This window comes from Gouania willdenowi, chromosome 11 (genome assembly GCF_900634775.1).
Source record: "Gouania willdenowi chromosome 11, fGouWil2.1, whole genome shotgun sequence".
Classification (NCBI taxonomy): Eukaryota; Metazoa; Chordata; class Actinopteri; order Blenniiformes; family Gobiesocidae; genus Gouania; species Gouania willdenowi.
Genome location: NC_041054.1, coordinates 3,928,961 through 3,956,821, shown reverse-complemented (window position 1 = coordinate 3,956,821; position 27,861 = coordinate 3,928,961). Strand labels below are relative to the sequence as shown.

Genomic DNA, 27,861 nt, shown 5'->3' with positions numbered 1-27,861 from the left:
TCTGATTAACTGATTCTGCATCCTGGGAATCTGCTTATGGGTCCCATAGCTGGTTCCTTTGAGTCCTGAGTGTCTTCTGTGGTTAATATTGTTTTCTGGATTAAGTCAGTAATTCAATTCAACTGGTGGTTAATCAGCTCAATTTCCCGATTCGATTCCGATTATTGAAGTCTTGATTTGATTACAAACCAATTTCAGTAATCAATAATTTTATTTTTCTATGCTCCAGGAGTGTGGGACCGTTTGCCGCGATTTCGTAGCATAAGATTTTATGTGAGATTTGACACATCTGTCAAATGTTAGCATTTAGGACTTGCTACACATTCAATCACCTGGTCTACAAGGAAAAATATCATAAAAATGTGTGATAGTTTCCCAAACATGTACAGTAAGTGAGGGTAAAATCCATGTCATGTAGTTTTTTTCACGTCGGGAAGCAATTTCCGTGAGTCCCGTCCATTTTTCTGTTACAAGTAACGCGTTACCGCCCAACACTGGTGAGAAGTAATCATTCCGTCTAATAGTTGGGACACTTTTGACATATTATATTTACCAAGAAAGAAATCTAGTCTGAGGTTTTTTGGTGTTTAAATTTTACTCTATCCATTTTTCAAAGCTTAGATTTTTGATTTAAAAACAAGGAAAAAAAATGCAGCAAAATTAGTTGAAAAAGGAGTGGAAAGAGGTATAAACTTTGATACGACAGCATTGATAATCTTCTGACCCTTTTTCCTAACAATGACCATATTTCACGAAGGACCTGAATTTCTTGGAAAGTGGAAAGTAAATCTGTCTGTCTAGGAGCCCAACATTGGGGATTATACAGTATGCATTAGTTGACCTATGGAAGAGATTTTCCTTTGCACCTGAACACCTGTTGTAAAGCCTCTCTAACAACCCCTCACCCTGGCCCGGCCGCGCACACATCCCCGTTTGGCCTGTGGTGAAACATTAGCGGAGTGTAGAATAGGAGAGCTTAATATAGCTGTGAAATATCTGAGAGAGGGGGAGAGGCTTGGTAAACTTTCACACTATTTATACGTTTGAACAAGGATCAGCGGCTGCCTTGGCCACTGCCTTCAAAGTGTTGCGTAACATAAATAGGTTTTTTGTTGGCAAAAGATCTGGCTTTTTATTTTGTTTTATCTCACCTGAATGTTGCAAACCAATGAGTCAGAAACTGAGCACATTCTCTTCTTACAGACGGATAGTTTTTATTTGATCCACCTGTGTCCAAGGAGACCAACTCAAAGTTGTTTTCTCCTCCATGATCACTGCTTTGCTCAGTTGCCCCCCACCCTACTCAACGCCATCACTGTGGACTATGTACTTAGCCAGACAATGAGTGAGCTGGCATGACGTACATACAGAGAAAACACAGCCCTCAGACACAACCCAACCATGTGAAGATGAAACGACACAGAGGGAAACAGAATCCTAGTGCTCCACGTTGAACATCAACCATGAAGTGAAGAGATGAGTCCCTCCTATCTCCTTTCCTAGCCAGTTTTCCCCATGGATGAAGGTGTTAGGAGACTTCCTAAAGGTGTTCGGGAAAGGCCATCACATTGTTTTGACAATCAGACGTACTTCCATTAGGTGACGTAATAATCAGACGGGGGGAAGTTCAGTGACGTCTGCCATGGTAAAAAGAAACTAACATTTTCTGAAAATGGACTAAAAGCACATTTATAACACTTTCCTCTGTGCCTCTAACCGCTGATATCATCTCAAATATCACAAGGTTTGAATGTAAATCAAAGGGAAAGAGGCTAGCATGCTACGAGGAACAAAAGTGAAACTAAAAGAACGTCACATTGAGAATGGTTGCTCACACTCACCTTCCACTCACAAATCAACTTTAATCCAAAATAAGTAGGATTTTATGACATGTACATGTACAACAACACAAAGCATTCCTAGTTGAATGAAATACGTTGAATAAAACATAATGTGGCTCAATATTAATAATAATAATATCTTTATATTATATGGTGCTTTTCAGGAAACTCAGACACTCTACAATGAAAGTACAGATGATAAAAAGAAAAGAGTACTTGTAGTAATGAAGGTTTTACTGCTAAAAGTAGTTTAGGCTTGTAGTCAGAGGGTTGCCGGTTAAAATCTCACCTGGGCCATCACTGTGGGATGTTGACCAAGTCCCTTAACCCCAAACTGCTCCCCAGGCGCCGCAAAATGGCTGCCGACTGCTCCCCAGGGATGGGTTAAAATGCAGAAGACAAATTTCATATATGTGTATCAACATATATATGACCAATAAAGACCAATTTCATTTCATTTCATTTGAACTCTCCCTGTTTATCAGGTGAAACTCAAACCCTGATGTTTAGTGTCCATCATTCATCATTGTATTAACCCAAACAAATACTAGACGTATAAAACCCCGTCTCTGATTGGCTGAACGAGGAGCCATCAGTGAGTGCAGATAAAGATTGATGACACTGACCTTTTAGTATCAGGCAGGAACAACAAATACTCTCTGTCAGATTTTTAAATGTTTATTTTACACAAACATAACCCGTAACCTTTGCTTACGTCAACAAAAACGTGATCGATTCTGGGGTTTTTTAATTGAGAAACACGTACCTGAAGCATTTTTCCTATCAGATTCACTCAAAGTCATTTTTCTCTTCCCTATATCAACATTTTTACTTCAATAAAAGTGCCTTTAAAAGCAGATCTGAGCTGGGACAAACTAAACAAACGTCACAACAGCACAGACGTAGTTCTGTGCACATACCAGCTGAGCTAAATGTGTTTTTACGTCATCTTCATAGTAATCCGACACTCAGCTAAATGTTTTCATAGCAGTGCAACAACCTTTGTGAGCAGCAGGAAGGTACGAAGGTGATCCTAGAGCTGCCTCTGGAGTCCTGCTTGTTCCGTCTTGTCTAATCGTGGTTTTCAACATGTTTTCAGTCGATCAGTCTGAGAGTTTAAATTAGAATGTGCAGTGATATTTCACGCTGATGCTTTGTGAAGGATTGATTAATGACGAGCTGAGAATATTAGGACACAAAGGGTTTTATTGACGATATGTTGCGCCAAATGTAATCCTACATCCAGTGATATGTACAGTATTAGTGGACAGAGACCTGTCAGTAGCAGGTGCATCCTCCGTTATACCATTACCACAAACTTGTGTTATATATATATAATGTCACTAAGTGTAGAAAAGTGTTTATGGCACAGATGGGACACTTTTATAACAATGGGGGCCAAAAAATATGAATGTCTGATCTAAGGATCACAATCTGTGTCTATAAAATGTCTATTTTCATTCATATTGCTTTTTTTAAAAAATGTTTTTTGTGTGTATTTTTGGAGTCATTTTGTGAAATTTTGTAGTCATTTTTTGTATGTTTACACCTTTTAACTGTTGTCTGTGTTTTTGGAGAAATTCTGTGCATTTTCTGTTGTCGTTATGTATGGCTAGAGTTTTTTTTTTTGTGTATATTTCTGTACTCACTTTGCATATTTTTTGTTGTCGTTTTGTGTTTTTTTGGATGTCATTTAGTGTAATTTTCTGTTAACTGTGTTATTGGAGTAATTTTGTGTATTTATGTTGTCGCTTTTTGTGTTTATGTATTGATTTAGTTCTTCTTTTGCACTCTATATATTTATGTTTTCATTTTGTGTGTTTTTGGACTCATTTATGATGTCATTTTATTTAATGGAGTAAAATTCTACACTCTTTATAATTGTTTTTTTTTTTGTGTGTGTGTGTTTTTTGCATTTTATGTATTTGTTGTCATTTTCTGTTTTTTGGAGGAATTTTGTGTATTGGTTTTGGGGACCATGCATAATTGGCCTAGGGCCGCATGTGGTCCGCGGGTCACCGGTTGCCTGCGCCGGTTTTTGGAGCAGGAACATCATTTTATTTACAAAGATTACAGATGAGATGCTTTTAAAGGAGGGTGCACATGCAGGGCCACCACGGATACACATTTCTCTATTCACGCCCCTGTGATGGAAAAACGTAGCCTGAACACAAACATTACAGTGATGTGAGTGAGGAAACATCACATTTTCATCACTTCATCCATCAACATGAGGAAAAAGCGAAGTGACAGACACTAAAAATGACATTTTCCTCCCTTATGACAGGCTCTGCTTCCTTCTAATGATGATTAAACTAGTAATAATACCTGTCATTAATGCAGGAGTTTATTAAGTCTGTGTCCATCATCTGTTATAAACTGTAATATGACAAGTTCACAACCCGGTGGACGAATAACGGACGAATCCAACCTGTGGCCGCTTCACTTACTTTGTATTTCATCGTGCTGCTTTTCCTGTGAAATGTGACAAATATCCGCTTGGTTTCCGTCAGCAGCGGCTCATCTGAGTCCAGGTTACCGGTAGAGTTCAGGCTGTTCCCGGTGCGGTTATGAATAAGCCATCCAGAGGTCCAAACACGGAGAAACAGCGACACGGACGCAGACTCTCTCCTCTCTCTGCTCCGCTACAGCGAAGCTCTGCTCATTACCAAGAGGCTCCGCCCACTGGACCGCACACACGACTTAAGCTCCGCCCACTCGACCCATATGTAGCGCTGACGTGACGTCACAGAGCCGCACAAAATTATTTTTATTTTTAAATTTAATCGAAATAATATTTATGGAAGCCCATTCCCGCAAGTAAAAAAAAAAAAAAAAAAACTTAGGAAAATTAAAATAAAGAATTCCTATGTATTATTATTTTATTATTTTATTTTTCTTTGGTTTGTTTTGGGGTTTTTCCACTGACGTGAATGGGTTTCCAGCCACAAAAGTAGCAGGATTCAATAAAGTGTACTGTCAATTCACTTTGTATTTCTACTGTTTGTTGTAATTTATCAATGTATTGGTAATACAATTTTAAAAAGGGTTTAAAAGCACGAATAATATAGTGTTATGTAAGTTTCCTATCTACAAATCCATTGATCCTTTCTATTTATTTTTTTTAATTGAAGTGCAAACATGGATTTGGAGTCTTCAAAATGTGTTTCTAACAAATGCATTTTCATCAATTAGACAATTCTCAGAGTTTTTTCATGACTAATATTTTCCACCAAGGATGTTATGTTTTTGCCTGTGTTTGTTTATTAATTAGTTTGTCTGTAAATAGTCTAACTCTGATTTTGACAAGTGATTAGATTTCAGAGAAGATCCCAGTGGCATAGCTAGACTTTTTTTTTTTTGCAATTGGTGTCCAGAGGGTGGGCAGGGGTTTATCAGGGGTCCATATGAATAAAGGAAAATGTTCTACTATCCTAATTCCATTTTCATTCGGAATTAGGTGTTTAAAATATAATTTTTTAACTTTTTGAAGAGGATTAAATCTTTATTCTGAATTAAAGGGGAATTAAAGTTCTCATGTAAATCCTGAATCTGGATCAGTTTTAAAATCATAAATTCATCGTTGGTGAATTTTCAGAAAATAATATCTCGGTTCGCAGTTGACCGATCTTTATGAAATTTGACTCGGTTACGTCAGGTTGGTTCCTCAATTACTTCACCGACTTTTGTCTGAATCAGAATTTCATCACAACCTTTAAAAAATAAATGTGGGTGTCCATTCCTTTGGACCTACTGTATGGTTAATAATGGGGATATACATTAGTTCCAAGCCTTTAAAGTGTGAATGATCATGGGACCTCTCCAAAAGCCATAGCACAGTGTACTGTGCTCATGCTGACGCGCTATGAAACCTCACAGATGGCCTCGTGTGAGTGGACCCTGAGCGGGTTGCGTTTTGAAATGGGAAAGTCTGTGGGAAAACACAAGTGAGAAAGAAAGAGAAGCTCTGGTGGGCCGTTACAGTGCTTGCTCTCGCAGCATCTTTGTAATTACCAGACCTCTCACGTGTTTCCGAAGGCTCTAATTTGCGTCAGCTCATTTATCACAATCACAGGGGCCCAATCGGCTCTCATTGTCCCCCGGTGAACAGTCACATCCTCAGAGGAATGATTTCTGTAGGGTCGCTGGAAACACTTGTTTGTGTGATATACAACGTTCCCAGCTGGAGCCCATTCTCCCAGTCACACCTGGGCTTTGGGGTCCATTCTTTTCTGCTATGGTATGTGATTATGTGCATGTAAGCAGCTGTTTCCTATGACAAAAACAACTCATTTTCCTACTTGCTTGAATCAGCGTCTGCCGAGCCTGAAAGAATCCAGAATGTTTGTTTACTTCCTTTTTAATACCATTTGGTTGAGCAGACTGACTCCATTAGTCCTTGGTCTCCGGTGGCGAGTCATACGCACAGGTGTCTGCTGTGTGTTAACGGCTTGTCGGTAAAAATGAGAGCACTGAACATCACAGATGAAAGTAATGGATTTCAAGTACTCACATTACTGTAATTGAGTTGCTTTTATGGGTACTTGTACTTTTTTTGAGTTTGTTTCTAAATCAGCAATTTTACTTGTACTTAAAGCGATTATCCAGAGGATGAAAAGAAAGAGAGAAAATTTAAAAGCGAACGTCTCGATGTCCCTCCCTAAACAGCTCCACTTCCTCCCCCTGCCTCTGCCAATCTACCAGAAGCCACGCCTCTACTTTTGTGCGCGAGCATTGCGGAACATAACAACAATGTTTAACACACCATCTCGTAGGGCTGGGTAAAAAATCAATTTATCGAATTTGTAGATAAAAACTATTTATTTAGAAAATTTTGAGTTAAAAAAAAAATATATAAATTTTAAATTTATTGATTTATTTGACTTTTTCACGTTCCGTCCTTGTGGGTTACCGTGGCACGATGTGAGCCAGCCCCCTCTTTGTTTACATTTGTTTACCCTTTGACTAGGCTACATGTGTGCCACAGGCATGTTTAATTTTTATTCGCTCTATGCTGAGATGCTGAGGGAAGAGTTTATTATTTTTAATTGTAATGTAATATGTTGTAAAATATGTAGTTTTCTCATTTCTTAATCAGAAAATTTAAGCTACTATGAAGTTGTTGTTGCACTTTTGCTTAAACCTGGGTTAAAGTCTCGTTTACTTTTTATTTTGGGATTTTTCTATGCATTTTAACTTTTGAGGACAATCACAATCAGATTGCCCAGCCCTACCAACTTGTGTAGTATTGTTTTTCACTAATAAAACAGTTATGGTAGTTTGATTAACACATGTTTATTACCTGACGTATATGAATGACCACCAGCAGTAGACATAGTAAAAGAAGTAAGGTGTTTTTTCGCATTTCAAAAGAATGATACATAAACATAGATTTCTCAGAAACTCTGGATATCAGCTTTAAGTCAGTTTTATAGAAGTAAAGTAATTCGTTACATTTCTACACCCAACCGTTACTGATTTAAAACATACTAAATTATTATTATTTTTATTTTAAAATGATCAACGGACATAGTGAAACTACAAAAAATGAAATGACCAGACAACAATCAAATGCATTACATCTTGGCCGACCTATCAGATTAAACAATTTCTCAGTTTTAGAATTCATAAATGTATCTTTACTTAGTGCCTGATATTTTTTTTATTTTCAATTTAATTCATTGGTGTTATATTTTGTTAAACCTTTTACTTTATACTAGGGGTGTCCTGATCCGATATCAATACCGGATTCAAATTTCCGTTTTTGTTTTTTCCAAATTAATTGTTTATTTATGCATCTGAACTCTCAGATATATATTATATTATGTTTATTCAATTGTAGAATACTGTAGATATTATGTTGAAGGTTAAAATGTATTTAACCAATTGGTTAATAATAAAACGGTCAGTTTTTCTCATGCCTACTGTTGCTGACTATTGTTGTTGTTTTTATCAAAGAAAAGAAAATGTATGATTCATGCTGATATTGGATCAATATTGGTATCGGCTGATACGCAAGGCTGCAATATCGGTATCATATCAGAAATGAAAAAGTTGTATCGGGACATCCCTAGTTTATACAGATGCCTTTGTGGAAAATAAATGAAGTTCTAATTGTGCAAGATTTAGTCTCTAGAATAGAAGCTTTTATTGTCATTGTAAAACATTTACAACAAAATAAGTTGCTCTTCAAGAATGAGAAAAGAGGAATGTCATGACACACTTAAATAAAATATTGGAAATATAAATATATAAATACTATAACACTATTCAGCACCCTATATACTAGTGCTGTCAAGAGATTACAAAAATGTTACATGCATGCATTCCATATTTGTTCATTAGCATGCACTGTCCCAATCAAATAAATAAATAAATACATTTGTGATTGCACATGAAGTTTGAGTCATGAGATGTTTACTGTATGCAAGGGAACCGTGGCAATATTTATTACCAAAAATGTACGTAGCGGGTGAAAGTAACTAGTATTTTTTACTTTGAGTACTATTTAATTGAGCTACTCTTTACTTGTACTTGATTATTTTATGTATGATTTACTTGTACTTGTACTTGAGCACAATTTCAATCAAGTAACAGTACTTGAGTAGAATACTCTTTACTCTTTACAGCCTAAAATCCAGCTTCTGTATCCCAGTGTGAGAATCAAACAGCGACTAAAGGAGGATGTGTACTGGCATTTAGGGCTAATCACCATGACGACCGCCGCCATGGCTGCAGTAGCATTAACGGCCTCACACCTACTGTATTACACAACCATAAATAGCCCCCCGGACACAGTGCAGGGGTCTGTCTGTCCGTGGTATGATGGCACATGTCTGCAGGTAATAGAGCGAGTGAATTACGATCCGGACACCTTTCATCTCCATCAGGTATTTGTGATGTTTGCATGACATAATCTGACCCCCGGGTTTTAACAGAGGTCATAGACTGTAGTCGCTGCCCAACAACAGCCTCTCTGTGCAGGCCCTGTGAAAGTCTGACCCTCCAGCTCTCGCAAACCAGCACAGGCAGATTTACAAGTCCCTCGCAACCCACCCATGTTGCCCAGGCAGACGAACCCCTCCCCGCTCGTCCCCAGTGTCTCCCCGCGACCCCCGCCCCAACAGCTCCGTGGCCGAGCAGCAGCTCTCCGGAATGCACAAAGCACACAAGGCCAGAGGACGGGAGAGGAAATATGTGTCTGTTTTTCTACCATTTGTTTGAAAAAAGGCTCCACTCACTCAGCCCTAAGTGTCAGTCACACAGAAAGAACAACTGGGCTGAATTTATTACAATATACATCAACCTGAGGCACTTTCACTTATGGCTTTGTTTTATTCCCAATAAATTGAGCCCAGGAAAGGCCAACTGCCTCAACTATACCATGAATTTAGACTCAAATGTCAATGCAAGTGGGAAAACGAACAAAGTAAAGAGTCATGGTGAGATTTAACCCCTCTTTGTCCAAGATGAATGCTCTAACGTACAACTAGAATAAAAGGGGCTTGAATCCAAGTACATTTTAAAACTGAACAAGATTTTTTAATTAATTTAAAGTAGATTTGGTGTGTAAAATAAACAATTTTCTTTGATTGTGGAAAATGGGCAGAAATGACAGAATTCACTTCCTGAAACAGAATAACATTATTATCATAATTTAAAATAATATTTTGATTCTATTTTTTGAACTAAACCAAGTGGGAATTGAATTATGACGCAGAATAAACCCTCTCATGATATGACGGCCGTACCTCTTGAAATAGAAATAGCTTTATGACTTCACTTCTGTGCATATCACACCTGCTCTAGATTAAGTGCAGATGCTTATTTCCATCCACTGCCACCGTTGGATACCATTCTTGAATCTTACTGTAAGAAACCCTCCACTTCTTCATTAGTAAACTTAAACTCCTTTTTTGCGATAGTTTCACGATCCCCCTTGAGATGGAGTTTACATACTAATGAAGCTTGTTCACAGTTGATACAGTATTAATCCATACCAGCTAAATATCTAGACTTTAGGTCAGTGGTTTGTAACATGAGTTCCATCGAACCTCAGGGGTTTGTTGACTCAGTCTGACACACACACAGAAAAAATTTGTTGGACAAAATACATTTCCATGACAAACTAAGCTTATTTAAAGATATGTTAGAGCTGATATCCGGAGTTTCTGAGAAACGTCTCGATGTCCCGCCCACAACAGCTCCACTTCCTCCCCCTGCCTCTGCCAATCTACCAGAAGCCACGCCTCTACTTTTCTGCACTCGCATCGCGGAACATAACAAGGTCTCATCAGGTCACATTGATATATGTCTATAGGGTCAGGTAAGAGCCAAAATCATATTTACCTGTTTGCTGTTGTGACGAGTGGCCTTGTTTCCGTGCACAGTTCTGCATTCACTTTGATTGACAGACTAAAAAACAGGAAGTCAAAGCCTATTGGCTGGGTGCACTCGGCGATCGTTTCCATTTGTATAGGGGTCTATAGGACGAAGGAGGAACTTTTATACTTTAAAGTATATGAATGACTGGCAGTAGACCATAGTAAAAGATTAGTTAGGTATTTTTATGATTTTCAAAAGAATCATACTTTAACATAGATTTCTCAGAAACTCCAGATATCAGCTTTAAGGTAAGAATGTGACATTGTAGCTTTTAATATCAATTTTTAAAAAATTTTTATTAAGGAAAATTGACCCAGGCTTATGTTTGTCTGAATGAAATATTTCTGTTTTGAAGAAATCGTATATTATTTGTCCAATTACGAGGTGTTCAGTGAATGCACTGATGAAGCATGCGAGGTTCAGTAACTCCAATCAGGCTAATAACCACTGCTTTAGTTGATAAATGTGCTCGGGCCTAGTGTGAGTAGGCCCAAATGCTACTGTATCTAGTGTCATGCTAACAACAAAAGGTTGTAGCTAATCAGTTTTTTTTCTTCAAAAAACTTCAGAACGATCAGTTCAAAAAGGTCGTTGTCAGTGTATTGACCAACCATTCCTTTTCTGTGTCCTATTGACTCTAATCTGTAATCACACACGTATTCATGCACACCTGTCAATCACTTAAGATTGGCTCATTCCGCAACCTGTCGCTCCGCCCCGTAATGAAAATGTCCTCGAACTTCTCTGCTGACCGTTTTCTCTGTTCATTAGTTGCTGTATGCAAATTAGGTTGCTATGGAAACAGCTGACTCTGAGGCAAGTCATTATTAGACTTAAGTTCTTCCTCAGAGGATTAATCTACTCGAGCGTTGAAGCTAAGCTAATGGTTTCCTGGCTGCAGCTCTGTGTTTCAGTGTTCTCAGTCAACGGCTTCATCTCAACACTAGATTCATTTCCTTCTGCGTCATTGGTCGAATCAGGCACAGATCACAGGAAACGGCTCCAGTTTGACCGACGCCCACTACCACCACGAGGCTTCATCCACGTCTCGTTGTCGCAGTTGTATTGCAGTGAGCTGAATAGCGCGTTGTGCATGGCTAAAGGCTTGGCTTTATTTGGCCTTCAGCTTTAGCAGTGATATATAAGTGAGGCACAGTCGGTGGAAAACAAGGTCATTAAAGTCTGTCTTAGACCTCAGTCGTGCTGCACACGTAAACGCTCGCTGAGAACATGAATTACTCCAAACTACACACTGACACCATCTTTTAAATCCCGGCGTTCAATGTTGGCTCTGTGTGCTTCCCGTTTGCTCATTCATTGTACGCAGCCATGGCACACCTTCCCCTGTGAATAATTTCATTCTGGATTGCTCTTGTATTCTGCTGCAGAGCCAACTGTTCATCATCCTGTCACCAGCTGCTGCAGGATAATGCTTCAGTGTCAGCAGCGCTTTTAAAATTCAGACCCACGCAGGTCTCTGCAGGGCTGCGGAGCTTTTCCCTTGAAAACAGGGGAGGTGAAAAAAATCACTCCTCTGTACTTTAAATATAAGGACAGCAGCTTATTCACATGGTATTGACTCAGTGTGGGCTCTGATCTCACTTCCATCCACTCCAGTGGCCTGTGAGCTTGTTTTGTGTTGTGTACATGTCAGTCCATCCACAGCGGCAGCACACGTGAGTAAACAACATGTGCAGAAACATTTAAAGACGTCCAGCCGCTGTAATTTAGAGCCACTCCTATCAGTGAACATTAGAACATAACAGATCTGTCTTATCATGAGAACTCTTTAGTCTTTGTGTTATTTATATGTGTCTGAAAACCTTTTCTCATCCACCTCCTATGTGACATGCAACAGTAACCAAGGACTCTAAAGGTGTTTAGCCGTGTATGGCTCATGTTTTAGTTGTTTTACATTTAAAAACGTATCTTTTGTTGTGTTTTTAGCTGCTCAACATTTGCTTCAATAGCTGATTCATTCATTAATTTGCTTTTCTCCTAAATGCTTTGTAAATGTACTGACAATTGTTGCTATGGAGCCTCTGCATTATGCTCTTATGCTATTGTCAAACATTTTGTGCATCGTGGCGCTGCTGACACTGTCACACTGTACTAGTCATGATTACAACCATAATTGTGTTTTATGTTTTTCCAATTAACAAAAAAAAAAAAAAAAAAAATGCACATTCACTCAAAAAACAACTTAAAACAACTTTCCTCAACAATTTTATTCTTTGAAATCCAACCAATGGATCAGCCATTTTCACCCAGATGTGACATTGTACAGTTAATATCATTTTTCCTTTGATCTGTGCCTTTGTAGATTTTCTCCAAATGTTCTATATTATCTGCTGCACAATCTACACTGAATCTGGAGATGGGGAGGATATTAAAGTGCATGGAGATCTGGTCCTGGAGAGTCCCTGTCCTGCATGTTTTAAATGTAGATGCTATCCTGGTCCATCCACAGCTGATTGTAAAGGATAGCTCATTATGAGGCTTTCTGTTGAGCTGCATGACACCATCAATAGATCCTGGTGTGATGGAGCAGGGAGATGTCTAAAACATGCAGGATGGAGGCTCTGCAGCACCCTATCATAGTGATTCAGAGGCGGAAAAGTCTCAGCAGAGATGCCCAGACCTCCCGATCTACGCACACCTCCTCCAGCCAGCAACACTAAATAAATAACGCTTCCAAGTAAACCATATTAGGAAAATTATATCAATGATCTTAGCAACCAATAATATGAAGGTAATAAATTCCATTTAAAAAGACCAGCTGAAAAGCATTCATTAATAAATATCCGCAAATCAATGATAAGGGTAATACTCCCAGAACTTGAGTTTGATAAGTGTAACAGCTACAAAATAATGGAAAGTGATCAAATGTAATCAAATGCATCATAGCGATAAGTAATGAAGTAGTAAATGAATAATGTAGTGAATGTGGTGAGTAAGTTGAGGTTGATTAGACCTTATAGATAATTAAACGGTGCTGCTGGTGATTATTAGACCGCGGACTTCACTACACAGGTGACATCCAGGCTAAATCAGCTCATACAATGATGTCGGGGGTCGATGGGGGTCCTAGAGCTCCTCCTTCAGATCTAAAGTCACGTCCGGGATTTTCAGGTGCAGATTTTCGATAATGTGTCGACTGTCACGTTTGGAGCTGTGAGATTGGTTCCCGCCTCGCTGGAGGCCTGATAAGCTGCTGGTTGGCAGGGTGACAGACGGAGCCTATTGACCCCCTCCGCTCTCTGTCTGATTGCACTGTTGTGAAGGTGTGCAGATGTGTGTGGCAGCGTCAACATGTGTGTTTACATTGTGTGTGTGTGTGTGTCTCAAATCATGCCTATAATCTCAGGCTGCTGTGGAGCAGCTGCATCATGGGGGTGAAATGAGACACCATGAGACGAGTGCGGCTGTAATTGTCAGGTTTTGTGTCTCGGTGGGTGTTAAATGAGCTGCTCAGTCTTACATTCGTCAATAATTCATAGTAAAATCAGGAACATTGATTATAAATCATCATCAATGTGACAAACTAACCCATCTCTGCTACTCACTAGGGGTGTAAATCACCAGTTTCATGACAATACGATATGATATCGGCTTTGGACAATGATACATTATTTGCTGACAGCACAAAGTCTGCCACGATTCAATTTGGAACAGGAGCCTTTGATTGATTTAAGATAATCTTATATTCCTGTATCCATTTACCACAATCACCTAAAGCTATAGAAAAAAATACACTTTACTTGAAGTTTTTTACATAATGGCTGACGATACGCCATCATTATTATGAATAAGGTGTCATGTCATTAAGTGTCATTTGTTACCGTAACCCTAATCCTTAATTACCCTAACCCCTAACCCTAACTCTAACCCCAGTAAAAATGCCAACATAGCTCCAAAGGTGCCATAATTTAGCGAAAGACGCCATAAATGTAACGGCCTACAAGACACCTTATTCATGCTAATGACGGATAATGTCAGCTTTATGTCTACAACTTCAAGTTAAGTGTTACTGAAAAACACCAAGAAATTCTGACGTTTTGACACTTTTATCGATGAAACGTTCGAATCTTTTTAACAAAAAGAAAAACGAAAGGTGCTGTGTTTCACTGACGATGTTGATTGATGGTTTAAGTTTCCATTGATTTGATTGGATCATTGCTTCACTAATCCATACATAGATCCAGATTGATCACCAGGAGCGGACTTAGGCAGCCCTGCATGGTTTGACAGATCAAATGTTGTAAAAGTAACATTTTTTAGCTTCAGTTTAGGGTGATAGGAAACATGCTCTCTGTTAGTATTGACTTAATCTAATCAAAAACAGCTTGTGGATGCGGGTTGGCAGTTTCCTGTTTGAAATTGATTTTGCAGTTTTAAATCCAAAAGGAAATCCATGAAAATGAGAGCTTACAAACTGATGATAACTTTTGTTTTTCTGCCCATAAATATCTCCACAATGTGAGCTGTAAATAGATCTCTATAAGCTTTTTCTTTTGTGTGTTTTAGGAACAGACTTCGATCTGTTTTTCTAAAAAACCGATAGATGTGACAAAACTCTAACATTATCTGTTTTTACTATCAAATCAAATCCATTATAATCTCCTTTGCCCAAACTCCCTTTCTTTTATTTCCTTTTCTTTCTCTCATTGAGAGAGAAGCTACTTTCCAACAAAACACAGGGAGGAAAAACACTTTGCCTAATGCTTTGCCCTGCTGGTTATTTATGGAGAGCATCCATCCACCCTTTGTGCTCTGCTGGTAAGAATTCTGGGAATCCGTGGATATAAACCAGGCTAAAAGAACCCCCGCCATCTCACCAACATGCTGGTGTTTGCCAAGGACGGCCGTTTGCCTCCGGCTTTAAACGACAACCCTCCAGAGTCCAACCAAACACGCAGAGACACAACGATTGTTGGGAGTGCTTCCTGACCTTTGCTTCCACCCCTAGCACGTTTACTCGCTGAATTATTGTGTGGCAAAAATGTTTCCTGCCAAGTGCCCCAGATTCAGTTTTTTCCTCTCTGTGCCATGCAGAATTTATTCCACCAACAATGTTGATGGTCGTCATCAGGCGTGTCTCACCCTTGCGGGATGCAACAAATGCACTTTGATGAAAACAAAAATTCATCCCCCTCACAATTCATTGTTGAAAACATATTGGTCCAGTTAGATTGATTGAATGGTGATCAAGCCAATCACAGACGGCCGTATGATGAAGCCGCCGTTCTGAGAAAGTAAACAAAGAGTTAACAGCGATGAGTAAAGTGTAAGTGAAGTGACAAAAATCAGTAACAGGTGGCAAAAAATGGTCCCAAAGTGGAGAAAACAAGACAAGAAAAGAGTGAAAAGTGACTAAAATTGGCCAAAAGCAGTCGAGTGGCAAAAAAATGTACAAAAAGAGAAAATAGGTATTATGTAATGACAAAGGGTAGCTTAAAAGAGCAAAATGTGCCAAACAATAGTGGAAAAAGGAAACAAGTGTATTTTTTTGGGCAAAAGGTGTGAAAAGTGGACGAAATGTGGCAAAAAATGATTAAAGAAAGGACAAAAATTGGATAAGCGTCAAAAACAACGTGCAAAAATTGATATTTATTGGCAAGAGGAAGCTAAAATCTGGAAAAACAAAAAGTCTCTTTTTTGGGAAAGGGGACAAAGGAAATTGCAAAATGACCAAAGAACAAAATAAAAAGGGGTTAAAAAATTTCCCCCTTTTAAGATTTTCTGGAGGAATAATAAATAAAATGAAGACATAAAGAGCCACATGAGTATCACTGACTTAATAACAGCTTTATCATGGTTTTACCAAATTAATTTACGGAACAAAATTGGAACGGTTGCAGAACACCCTCACTTTTAAAATCCACCCTTGGTTGTCATGGTTTGGCTTTTTTGTGGTTGCATTTGCATGTAATTAATGCAGAGACAAGGTACGATTACACTCCGATGGTTCTAGTAAAGACTGGCGCCCTGTCCAGGGTGTACCCCCGCCAAGCGCCCTATGAGAGCCGGAGATTGGCACCGGCAGACCCCCGCGACCCTGTTAAACGGGAATAAGCGGGTATGAAGATGGATGGATGGTTCTAGTAAATATCTGAGAGGGCAGGAAGGCAAGACGACGGGTCTTTGGTACGACTTCAAATCAAGCTCTGGTTTCCTGCTTACCCAGCTGACTGAGATGGATGGGTGTAGTGTGGGCAGTTTCTTCATGAACTCATACCAGGGTGTTTTCTGATGGTGTGTTTTTCTACGTGTTGCTCAACACTGGAGAGAAAAAGGCTCAGAGTCTAATTGTGGCTCTGCAGAGCAAGCTGGGACCGCGCTGATCGCTTTCTGTTTGCTGCAGTCAAAGCTCTACACAGGATCTGTGGTTTAAAGCAAACAGAGCGTTGGGCTGGTGTATGGGAGACATGCTCAGACATGGAGGGATGAAGGACATCGCCATTAGTATTCGTGCAGCGTTTCATCAGCGGGACATGGAGACAGATTACATCTAGCAGTAAACAGAGTATAGGCTGAACAGGACCATTGTTTTACAAATAACTCACCAAGCCTCTACTTACTTACCCTAATTGAAAACAAGTAGCTAATAGCTAAATTAGCTATTTGTTCATTCATCTACTGTAGAGCTTTATCCTGAAGTGTACAGGGTCACCTAGTGCTTACTTTATGTATAAGTTGGGGTTACACCCTGGACAGCAGACTTTAAAAGCCTATATTAAACTAGTTTAGATGTTTAGTAATGTGGGAGGAACTGGAAGTCATAATACCTAGATTAAAAGTGTGTATGATAGATTCAATTGAGTGTGTGAATTGGCTGAAGTAGTAAATCGGTGTGTGATTATTAGCATTTCTGCTAGCAAAGGGAGGGGGAGCATCGTATCAAAAATGCTAGTGGTTAGCTAACTTGTTAGCTTTCATTCATATACAGTAGTATTGTGCACAACAGTTGAGATACTTATTGTTTTAAGGCATGTTATGGTGTCTCTGGTAAATCTTTCTTCTTTAAAATGTGAGGCCATGGTTCTGTGCTCCAGGGCAGATGAGAAGACTTTAGGTATCTGAGGATCTCAGGATCTTGGGAAGAATGAAGCAATAAATCTGCAAGAGGTTCAGGCGGCAACCGTGTTCGGTAATGACGGTTGCTAATACAAGCGCTCAAAGATTTAGCATCTAGTTCGGATCCTCCCTGATGCCTTTGTCAGGAAGCGTCCTACACGTCCAGCTAGCACGTGGAAGTGGAGACGGCCATCTTGGTTTCCCTGAGGGTTCTGTCCAGCACCCTGGTCTCAGACAAGCAGAAGACAACATAATGGAATAGATATGAAGACATCAGTTAACATCCTTTAGAGCAGTGGCTCTACACTTTTTTGGCTCAAGTACCCCTTTCTCTTCTTTCTGAATCCAGGTACCCCCTTTGTCCGACTACAACATTTTGCTCAGAATTCTGTGAAAAAACACCTACAGAGCATAATGATGGAATGAATTTTGTAATTAAATGGAATGAAACAGTATTTTAGTGACTCCTGAATAAAATTATTTCTATAGTTTTTATCATTTCCGGTCTCCCACCTGGTGTAGGACCGAGACTGACCTTTGTATTTTCACTTCATATTCTAATCTAGATTATTTCCATCATCAATTTTACAATGATCATTTTTAACTAAAAAAAATAACTCTATAAAACCCCTTATTTTTAATGCTTTAATTTAATTTTCTATTCTTTCTCTCAAGTACCCCCTGTATTGCCATCGCGTACCCCTAAGGGTACACGTACCCCAATTTGAGAAACACTTCTTTAGACAAACTTACTAAAGAACTGGTTTATTCATCGTCAACATCTGCCTCTTCACATTCATAATGGTTGAGCTGGTCTTTACTTAATGACTAAAGTCGTATTCAGGGCTGACACCACATTGACAATCACAGTCACACATTGATGCTTCCAGCAGCCGTTTTAGAAAATCTAATAATGCTAAATTATTTGCTTTTGGACTGTTGCCCTTGTCCTCTTTGATTGAACGTGCTAATGCTGTTGAAAGAGACCAAGGCTTGAATCCACAGTGTGTGCGCTGTGAAGCAGCAGAGTTAGCCATTACTAAGCTATCTAAAACCTCCTCTTTTTGGAAAACACAGCCAGACATGTGGTCAGGCTTCTGATCCAGTTTCTGCTCTCAGCCATCCGGAGTGGTTTTGTCCCAATGCTCCATACCTCCTTGCAGTCAAAATTAATCTAACACAGCCATGCATACAGTGGTTATTCGCAGGCTTCACATTTGATATGCATGGGTTTAGCAGCAGTTGACATGACTGTTAAAACATTTGGCTGAGCCTTTCAACTGGCAAAGTGGAATGAATATCTGCGTTTGGATTGTGCTTCTATTTCCGCGTTAGTTTGACATCATCTCAGATGCACAGAGGGAAATATGTGTTCTATCTTATAACATTTGCCATTTAAGGAGCTTTTTTCACTCTGTATCCTTGAGATGTGTCTGAGCTGTTTGTCACAGCTGACTGCTTTAAAAGTGATTAATATTTGCATCCATTTACAGCCACTTTGCAAAAGACAACTTTATCTACAACAGCAAAAAGTAGTTTCATTTATTAAAGGTTAATGTTTATTTGACCGGTGTAGGGGGAAAATGCTCAATTCATACAATTGCTCAAAAGTTACAGTAGCTAACAGCTAATTGGCGCCTGCATTCTCAGATAAACAAAGACAAACAAACAAAAAAGCAAAACAGATATGAGAGCATATCAATAAGCACAGAAGACTGTCAAGACAAAGCAAACATGTCAATACATCATAAAAGCCTCAAATAGAGTATATCATTGTAATAATATATAAATAAAACCCTAAATTAAATCTAAAATGAGTGATACTCTGACAGAAATATGTTGGGAGATCAACTTTCACTGTAACTACTGACGACCAGGGCCACTTCTAACTTTGTGGGGGCTCAATGGAAGATGTCGTGTGGGGAACCCCAGTTTACCAACCTATATAGAGGGATTCGTAATCCATTAACTTGTTCATATATGGCTGAATAACGGTACTTGTCAAGTATTCCCATAATTCCTGTCAGCTAACGTCACACATGGTGCAATTTTGGTCCAAAATTTTTGACTCAAGTACACGTTAAAAACACGAGGCACAGCTTATGATAGAGGTTTAGTTTATTCTCATGTCCTATTTTATCGTGACGCACGTTATGGATAAAGACAGGACATTTTCATTCTCCTCAAATGAGGCAGAGGACTCAGTTTTGAGGCCGCGAGTAGCCAATGATGTTTGATTCAATTGCATAGTTTGCCTATAGCCAGAAACGTTGAAGATGGATGCATTTTATCATGCCAGAAGTCACAATAAAGTACCTTTTTAGAAGAACTTTGTCAAATCTAAACGTCAGACACTGATTCCTTCCCAATGGAATTGTAGCGTTGTGGTACTTGAGTCCGGTCTTTGTCTTCTTTCGGTCTGAAGAGCATTTTTACTTGTCCGCACTCTGGACTTAGTCAAGAATAGTCAAGAACAGCACTGATCTGCTCTCTGATAAATGTTGTAAGTCGACCTAAAACATTTACTGTCAGCTCACTGATTGTTCTGCCTCCTTGGTAATCTTTGTGTCAGACAGCTGTAAAGACTCAGACATCAGTTAATTGTATTTCTAGTCAGAAATACCTCTGAACACTTACTTTGACCTTATTTGATTGACAAACATCATATTTTCACATATTTTCAGTAATTACCAATATGTATCACTTAAAACTCAATGTAGATCAACACATTTGTCAAGATTTGACATTTTGCTTTGAAGGGTTGCAGACACTTTGTTTTTGTCCTTCAAATGTGTTTAAAAGAAAACTAAATTCAAAGAGAGAGAATGCTCTTTAACTGTTTAAAATTGATTTTTATCATCTCTGTCTTGACTAGGCCTCAACTCACAAAAGTCTTGGTCTCGGTGCATTCTACTAGTGTTTTTCTTGAATGCAACACTATAGATTTGTGTTGTAATCTATACATAACAAAGAGTAAAAAAAGAGCAAAAGCAAACCCTTTATCACAGATGAAAAATGTATTAATGGACTGAAGAACAGACTGGTTATTTAAGTGCTGTTTGTTTTTGTCATTAAACTCGTGGAGGAGCTTTAAGTAATTTTCTTTCTTTTCTTGAGTTTTATTGTGAACCATGAACAATGCAGTGCACTCTAAATCATGTCATTACTCTGTATAAAATATAAAGTGGACCTGTGTGCTCAGGCCTTCTGGAAAAATACATTAGGTTGTTATTTTCCCATAAATAGAGCGTGGAAGCTCATATTGATGTTGTTTTATTCCGCAGTTCAGACGTCTTTAGAGACATAAATTCTCATTCAAAAGTCTGCCAGAAAACTGATGGTGAGGTTGTAGCTTGGACCACATTTCCCGATTTAGCTCAAAATATAGATTCCTCATGCTCCAACACCCGAGGCTGAACCAATACACCAGAGCTGGAGCGAAAACAGGCCGAGTGTCGTCTTTCTTCAGCTCCTGCAGGGTCTCCTCCTCCAATTCTGACCTGAAACAACCTGCTGGCATCTAACGTCCCTTTAGGCTGCGGAGAAGCTGTCTGCTTCATCCAGACGGACTTTATCTGATAATACTCACAAGCTGCAGTGAGAGGAGGGTGAACCCTGTGTGTTTGTGAGCACAGAGACATCTTCAGGGCATGTTAATGAAGTCTCAGGAGGATTGCAACATGGTTTGATTTAAAAGTATTATTAGTTCTGCAACAAAACATACAAACGTCCATTAGGTCGAGTAAACAACAACTAGAAATACTGTATTTTTCTATGCACTAAACTACTTAAAAAACAAACAAAAAAGCAATCTATCTGAAAAATGTGTCCATCTTATTCTATATATCCTACTATTGTCAATCTTTTACATACACAAGGATAACCATAACCCTAGCTGTAGCCCATACCATTGTAGGTGTAATCACTGTTATAGTAATCCTGCTTTTGTTTGCATTTAGTCTTAGTTTAGTTTTGTCATAAAATGGCCACAAACTTATGGGGCACCGATTGTAATGTTGCGCATGCTAAAATAAATGGCTTTTCACAACATTTAGCAACAAAACACGTTCAAGAAAACGTGAATTTTTTGAATGTTCCTTTTGACTGGATTTACAGCAATGTTTGTGACATTTTTTGTTTACTTTTATATCTAAATGCTAAATGTTCAATCTAAATATTAAATGTAAATCTAAATGTTACATCTAATTGTTAAATTTGAATGTAAAATCGAAATGTCACTGGTGAAACTAAATATTTAGCTAATATTCCAAAAAGTACCAAAATAAAATCTCATTGACGCAAACGAGTGCTATCTGCGGTCTAGTCTGACGGAGTCAGCATTTTTTTTTAGATTTAACATTTAGCTTTAATTGTAGCATTTAGCTTTAATTGTAACATTTAGCTTTAATTGTAACATTTAGCTTTAATTGTAACATTTATATTTACGTAGATTTTATATTTAACATTTTGATTTAGATTTAACATTTTGATTTAGATTTAACATTTTGATTTAGATTTAACAGTTTGATTTAACATTGACATATTTTTACGGGAAAAAATTAATCATATAAGTTTTTTTAAATGTGGTTTGTTGCTAAATGTTGCAAAAAGTTGCTCTTAATTTTAGCATATAACTTTACAATCGGCGCCACATACAAACTGTTGTCTACTGAGGAATTCTCTTACAAATCGCTGCCATCTTCCACTCGCCTCTTACACAACTATTGTATCTGAGGCTGGATTAGTCTTTATTTGAGATGCAGCATCCTCGTCATGACTGTGATGAAGTGAACTCAGGATACAAGAACACCACCACGCCCCTGCCAGCACAGTTCAACATGACAAAAGACCTCCAATCGGTGATTATACTGTACAGGATGTGTTCGACTCAAACAACAGGGTTAGTTTAGTCTTTCACTCTCTTTGTTTGGGAATCTCACATAGAAGTAACTCGAGCTCTTTTTAATGATCCTGATAAAAGCCAGAGGCAGAACAATAGAGTGCAACTAAAACGTCATGTTCTGAAGGAGTGTGAGGCTCTCTTTGTGTTTGCGCTGTACGTGGAAACACGCGGGTGAAAATGAAATATGTCACTGCGGTCCATCGGAGCGTAAACATTTCCAGTTTGGCAGAAAATCAAGTTAATGATTTATTCCAACACACAGCTTGGGTTGTTTGTTGTTTTGCTGGTTTCAGAGCATCCAGCTGATGCCATTCATTCAAATACATGGGAAGAAGTTTGGTAACGTTCAGTCATGTCCTTTGCAGTTCATTGTGTTTTCTCAAAACATGTTGGTGCCCATACATTTGGACCTACTCTATCATTATCAGGGTTGTAGTTATTATTGTAATCGTAATTGAGAAAATATGTTGCTGTTCGTAATTGAATTATAAGAGTCATTTACAATATAAATAAACTCAATACCATGTAACCATGTTACAGTTCTGCGGCTTACACATAGGCCTACGTGGTTAACAATTATTAAAATGTGTTTCATATCGAGTATCAATGTAAAATCACCATTAAAAAAATAATAATAAATCTAGGGCGAGAAAAAAAAGGCTCAGACGCCCACATCAAAAATATTTGTATCAATATTTTCATTGATTAGGAAGCCTAACAAGGAAACCAAGATAGGAGAAACAAATGAGATATGTCCTAATTTAAGACATGGTTCAATTTTTTATAAAAGGCTCAGTAATTTTGATGAATTGTAATTGAACTTTAGTTATTAAGAACTGAATTGTAATTGACTTTCAGGGGAAAAAATGTGTATTTTTCATAGTAATTGGAAAAATTGCTGATCAGAGTAATTGTAATTGAGTTATAATTCAACATGGATAATTAAAGACATATTTGTAACTTAAGAATGTAATTGACCCCAACCCTGATTGTTATTAATGGCCATAGAAAAAAGGATAGTTGGTGCTCGACAGAGGTGTTCCACTCTCTAACTGCTCTTGTTTCCTGTACTTTATTCAACAGATGAACGGAATCAGTGGCGTGCTCCGTCTTTGTTTATCTACCTATAGTTCTTTAAAAACTAGAGAGACTTTTGCTCTTTCTACTTGACCAAAGTCGTGAGTTTTTCCCTCAGTAGATGATTCAGATCATTGGACTGTGAGCAGTGCTAGGGTTTTGGTATAGACTCAAACCACTGCCTTTTTGAATGCTCAAGATGCAATAAAACTTGCTGATTGTGCATTACTTATCCAGTAGTAAAGACGTCTTTCATACAGTCCAGGGAGCTCGGCAGGAAGTTCAAACTAGGCGTAAATTTAGCTGAATGTAAAAGTGAAGACTTCCCCCACTTCATCTCCTTTAGTTTTCTTTATCCTCTTGGTTTTACCCAATAGGTTTTTGGTATAAGATATGCTAGTAGCATGTTGAAGCTCCATCACATGTTTTCATCAGAGCCCGTAAAGATAAAACCCCTTTGTATGAATGCCCGTCCCTCGTTTCTACCATCCAGACACTCAAAGTACACAGAAGTGGGTCACAGCGACTGTTTCCCATCCAGACGACCAGATTGAACTCCCACCAGCACAAACCGCCTCCAGTCTTTTTCGTCACATCTCTGAGGAAGTGAGTCTTAGAAACCCATCGCCACCTTGACACAGAAACGGATATCAATGAAATATCAGTGCAGGCTTTAACAGGAGGCCTGCAGGGATTCGTACCTGCACCCCTGTTGTGTGCACATCCGTCTCTGTTGAACAGAAGCAGCTTTGTTAGCGGGAACTGTCTCCGCTTCAGGAACAAAAACCTTAGAAATACATCCTTTCTTATTTCTGCGCTCTTTGGGTTTTCTCAGCACATGTCGCAGCTTGCTTAAAAATGTGTTTTTGATTGCGCAAAAGTTCACATTTTACAAAATGAAACCAAGATGTTAACTTCAGCTTCCAGAAAACAAAGAGACAATGTTGTTCACCCCAGACTGCACTCTGGGAGCGACGGTGGCTTCTTTGTGTGGGCGGCCGCTGACTGACAGCAAACAGAACAACACAATGAAGTCTGCCCAACATCAGTTGATCTGCTGAACAGTAAAGCATTAATGTTTAGTAGAAAGCACGTCACAAGAGCCAAAATTGGGTTTTTGTACAGACGAAGACAAAACAAGAAGCAAAGAATCCAATAGTTGGTGCCTGTAATTAATTTCTGGTAAACCCATGGAGTAATATGCTTTAGTTAGCAGTATCTTTGCTTAGCACAGGCAGAATACGTGGCTGTTGGAGAGGTATGCTGATCTAAGTCCGCAATCCTGTTAAACACTTTTTGTTATTCTGGTGAAATGGTCCTTCCATCCTCAGAATAGTCAATATATTATACAGTATACAGATGGCATTCTGTAAAAATTCCCTGCCACTCAGTCCGAATAGAAAGAACCAATCATATATCTTTATGATTGGTTCCCATATACGTATGCTTCATATACAGGGGCTCTAAGGACCAGTTCAGAGAAGGTCTTGCTAGCTCAAATCATGCTAGCTTTCCAAGATTGCGGACTGCACCTTTATTGCTTGCAAACAGCAGTCTAGATTGACACTACATTGTGTAACGTTCTTTTAATGACATACATGCATGTCTTCTTGCATGTATGTCAAGGATACTATCACCAATCCTCCTCTGACGTAGGGTATGAAAAACTTTATACAGGGTGATATATGTAATCAGAGAGGGCCGTACTACACTGGGTCTAAGAATTTCCCATATTTAGCCACAACGTTGTTAAATTGCCCGCTGCACCCATGCAATGACATTTTAAAAGAGAGTAATGCTAATTTACTATAAAGACATGAGTTCACAGAGGAATTATCCAAGCTTTTTGCAAACGGTAACGATAGGAGCCGACCCAAGACCCTGAGCATGTAAGTCTACAACACAAGTTTATACTGTATATACACAGTTCAGTTCAGTGTCACACAACACTGCTTGTTGCTGAACTTGTAGCGGTACTTTGTACAATTGAAGCAGCTAAAACTAATCCTTTTAGAAGCTCATTGTTAGATTAGACATAAAAACATCATTTTACACTCCGAAGTGAATCAATCATGTAATTTTAGAATATAACTAAAGCACATAATATTCATATTGTCTGCCTTGATGGTTAGCTACATGCTAATGTCAAACTGTTGGTTACATGCAAGTAGCAGAAATAGCTGTTAGCGACATGCTAAACTTCAGCATGACTTCAGAAATAAACATTGATGACCAGTAACGGGTAGTTACTGTAATCGGATTACTTTTCCCAATTAATGAGTAAAGTAAGGGATTATAATTGAAAAAAACAACAATCATAAACAGTTATTTTCTCACAAGCAGGCTGCGTTACTGCGTTACTAAAGGAAACCATCTCACTACTGTTTGTTGGGCGTCTTGTGTTTCATAGTGCATTATAACCCAGTCGGCCATGGCAGAGAAAGTCATAAATATAAGTTCATAGAAGGAAGAGTTGTTTTTTTTTTTTTTTTTTTTTAATAAAAAATTGGTGGAATATGCAGTAAATAAATGTATATGTTCAACAATTTTCTTCAAGTTGGAAACGGTTGTATTTAATTTCATTTTTGCTTGATGCAATGTGCACAGTGTTAAAAATTATAAGACAAGATTTTAAATTTTTAATGTGGAACATGCCAAAAGAATAGAATTAGCCTGAAAGGTCTACTGTTTAATATTTTGTGCATCACATTTTTGAAAAGTAACTTAATTATATAAGGTAAAGTACACTAATTATTTTTTCCAAGTAAGTTGAACAACACTGGAAATAGGCAATTCATATGTGATGGTATCTAGCTCCTAGCTAATGTCTTTGTTGGGTAAAGCTTGCTCACTTTTATTAAAATATGTTATTTATTGTTACACATAATGCTATCATTCCCTCATTGAAGACATTCTTCTTGTGCTCTGTACTAAAAACAGGCAAAGTTAAAGAATGAATGATGAGAGTTTGGAGCAATGACACATTAATTGAAGTTGTTCACCTGATTTAAACATCAGTAGCGTGTCTGTCAGACACTGCAGGAATATGTTTTGTCCAAAGTGCTGTGGTACCGTATTTGTTCCTGCTTGTTTGACAGATTGTTTGTTTTTACAGTTATTTTTGGAAACCTTATTCTTTTTGGTGTGTTTTAGTATCTGTAAATGTTCAGAAGGCTCATGTACACCTCTGTGCTCGGGTTCACACTGTGAGGAATGTGCTTCATTGACTGCTTGGTTTTACTGCATCACAAAGCCTAGAGGAAAAAGGCAGCGGGTTTTGTTTTTCAACCTCCTTTTGTCACGCAGCAGAAGCCTGCAGAAACGCTGCTGCTGTGAGATGAATTAACAAGCTTGTTTCCCATGGACCGCCCCGCCCTCCCTCCCTGTAGCCCGCTAGCAGCTACCAGCACCACTCTGAAAGAGAACTCACCAATCCCCCATTGGACCAGGAAGAGTTCATGGTGGAAACCAGCAAGCATCAGAAGCTGCTCCACGTGGTTTTGCTCTGCAGATAGAAGAGCATTTGAAGTTTTTCTGCACCACTTAATTGATGCCTTTGAATTTTTTATGTGTAGGTCTGAGATTTTACAGCATGTTCACTGAACAAAGACAAAAAATCACTTTAGCCTGACAGAAAACTGTGAATTTGTGATGATTTTAAACTAGAATTTATTTCAGATTGTCAGATTACCTCATCTACTTCAACTCCACTACATTCAAGCTATCAATGCCTTTTCTGCAACCATTCCCATACATGATACTTGTGATATGCTGTTGTATTTAAGAAGCATTTAATCCCTTAAGAGCGTGAATGAGTGAGAACATGCATTACGTTACGACACGTGGACACAAATTTTTGTAGTCAACATTATTAGTTATGTTACTAATCCTTTTTGCATTATTGTATATGTAACACACACAATCATCGAGACATTCTATATATTTCATTCTATTTTTTCTTTCCCCTCCCCGCGGCAAGAATCTCAAACTCCGCCTATGCATTTTCCTGAACTACTCATCCCTTATTTCTACTTTCCTGTTTGTTGTGGTGCTACAAAGGTTGTACTTACAAAAAATCCTGCACCAGGTTGTTGTAAATGTCAGTGAAGTCATTAGTTCACTGTCTCTGGGGATGATGAATGTTTCAAATTTCAAGGTACACCAAGATGTGACAACTCAGCTGGGACCGACAGATGAACCTTGTCATCCCCAGAGGCAGCTGTGACAGAGAACCAACATCTGCTGCCCATGAGTGAGGTCTCCAACAAACGGACTGAACAAGAAGGTCAGTGTGTCCACTCTCTGATCTCTCACAGTAAGTCCCCGAAGGATTGGCACAACAGCCGCTTCACTTTTTTTGAAACTTCAAATCTACAAAGGGGCAGTATTATGAAACATTTAATTTATAATGGTTTTGCTACAGATAAACATTCCTTTAACCTCATTCAGAGTCAAAGTTGAAAAAGTTCGGTTTCCTCCCTCCATTGCTATTCCACATTTTGTTAAAAGTCAGCTCCAAATGGGCGAGTTGGATTTTACTCGTGTTGTGATGTCATAACTCGGAAACTCCTCCTCCTG

At 38.6% G+C, this 27,861-nt stretch overlaps 1 protein-coding gene and 1 long non-coding RNA gene across 2 annotated transcripts in view; one reads left to right on the top strand and one right to left on the bottom strand.

The window, feature by feature from the left end:
• Positions 1-4,486, bottom strand: part of nedd9 (neural precursor cell expressed, developmentally down-regulated 9) — a 44,737-nt gene extending 40,251 nt beyond the window's left edge. The window contains exon 1 of the mRNA XM_028461634.1: positions 4,292-4,486. Within this exon, the coding sequence (XP_028317435.1) occupies positions 4,292-4,303 (12 nt within the window). The 5' untranslated portion in view covers positions 4,304-4,486. The remainder of the gene's footprint in view (positions 1-4,291) is intronic.
• Positions 1-27,567, top strand: part of LOC114472383 (uncharacterized) — a 57,971-nt gene extending 30,404 nt beyond the window's left edge. Inside the window, exon 3 of the long non-coding RNA XR_003675087.1 lies at positions 27,440-27,567. This is a non-coding gene — a long non-coding RNA (uncharacterized LOC114472383). The remainder of the gene's footprint in view (positions 1-27,439) is intronic.
• Positions 27,568-27,861: the final 294 nt, after the last annotated feature.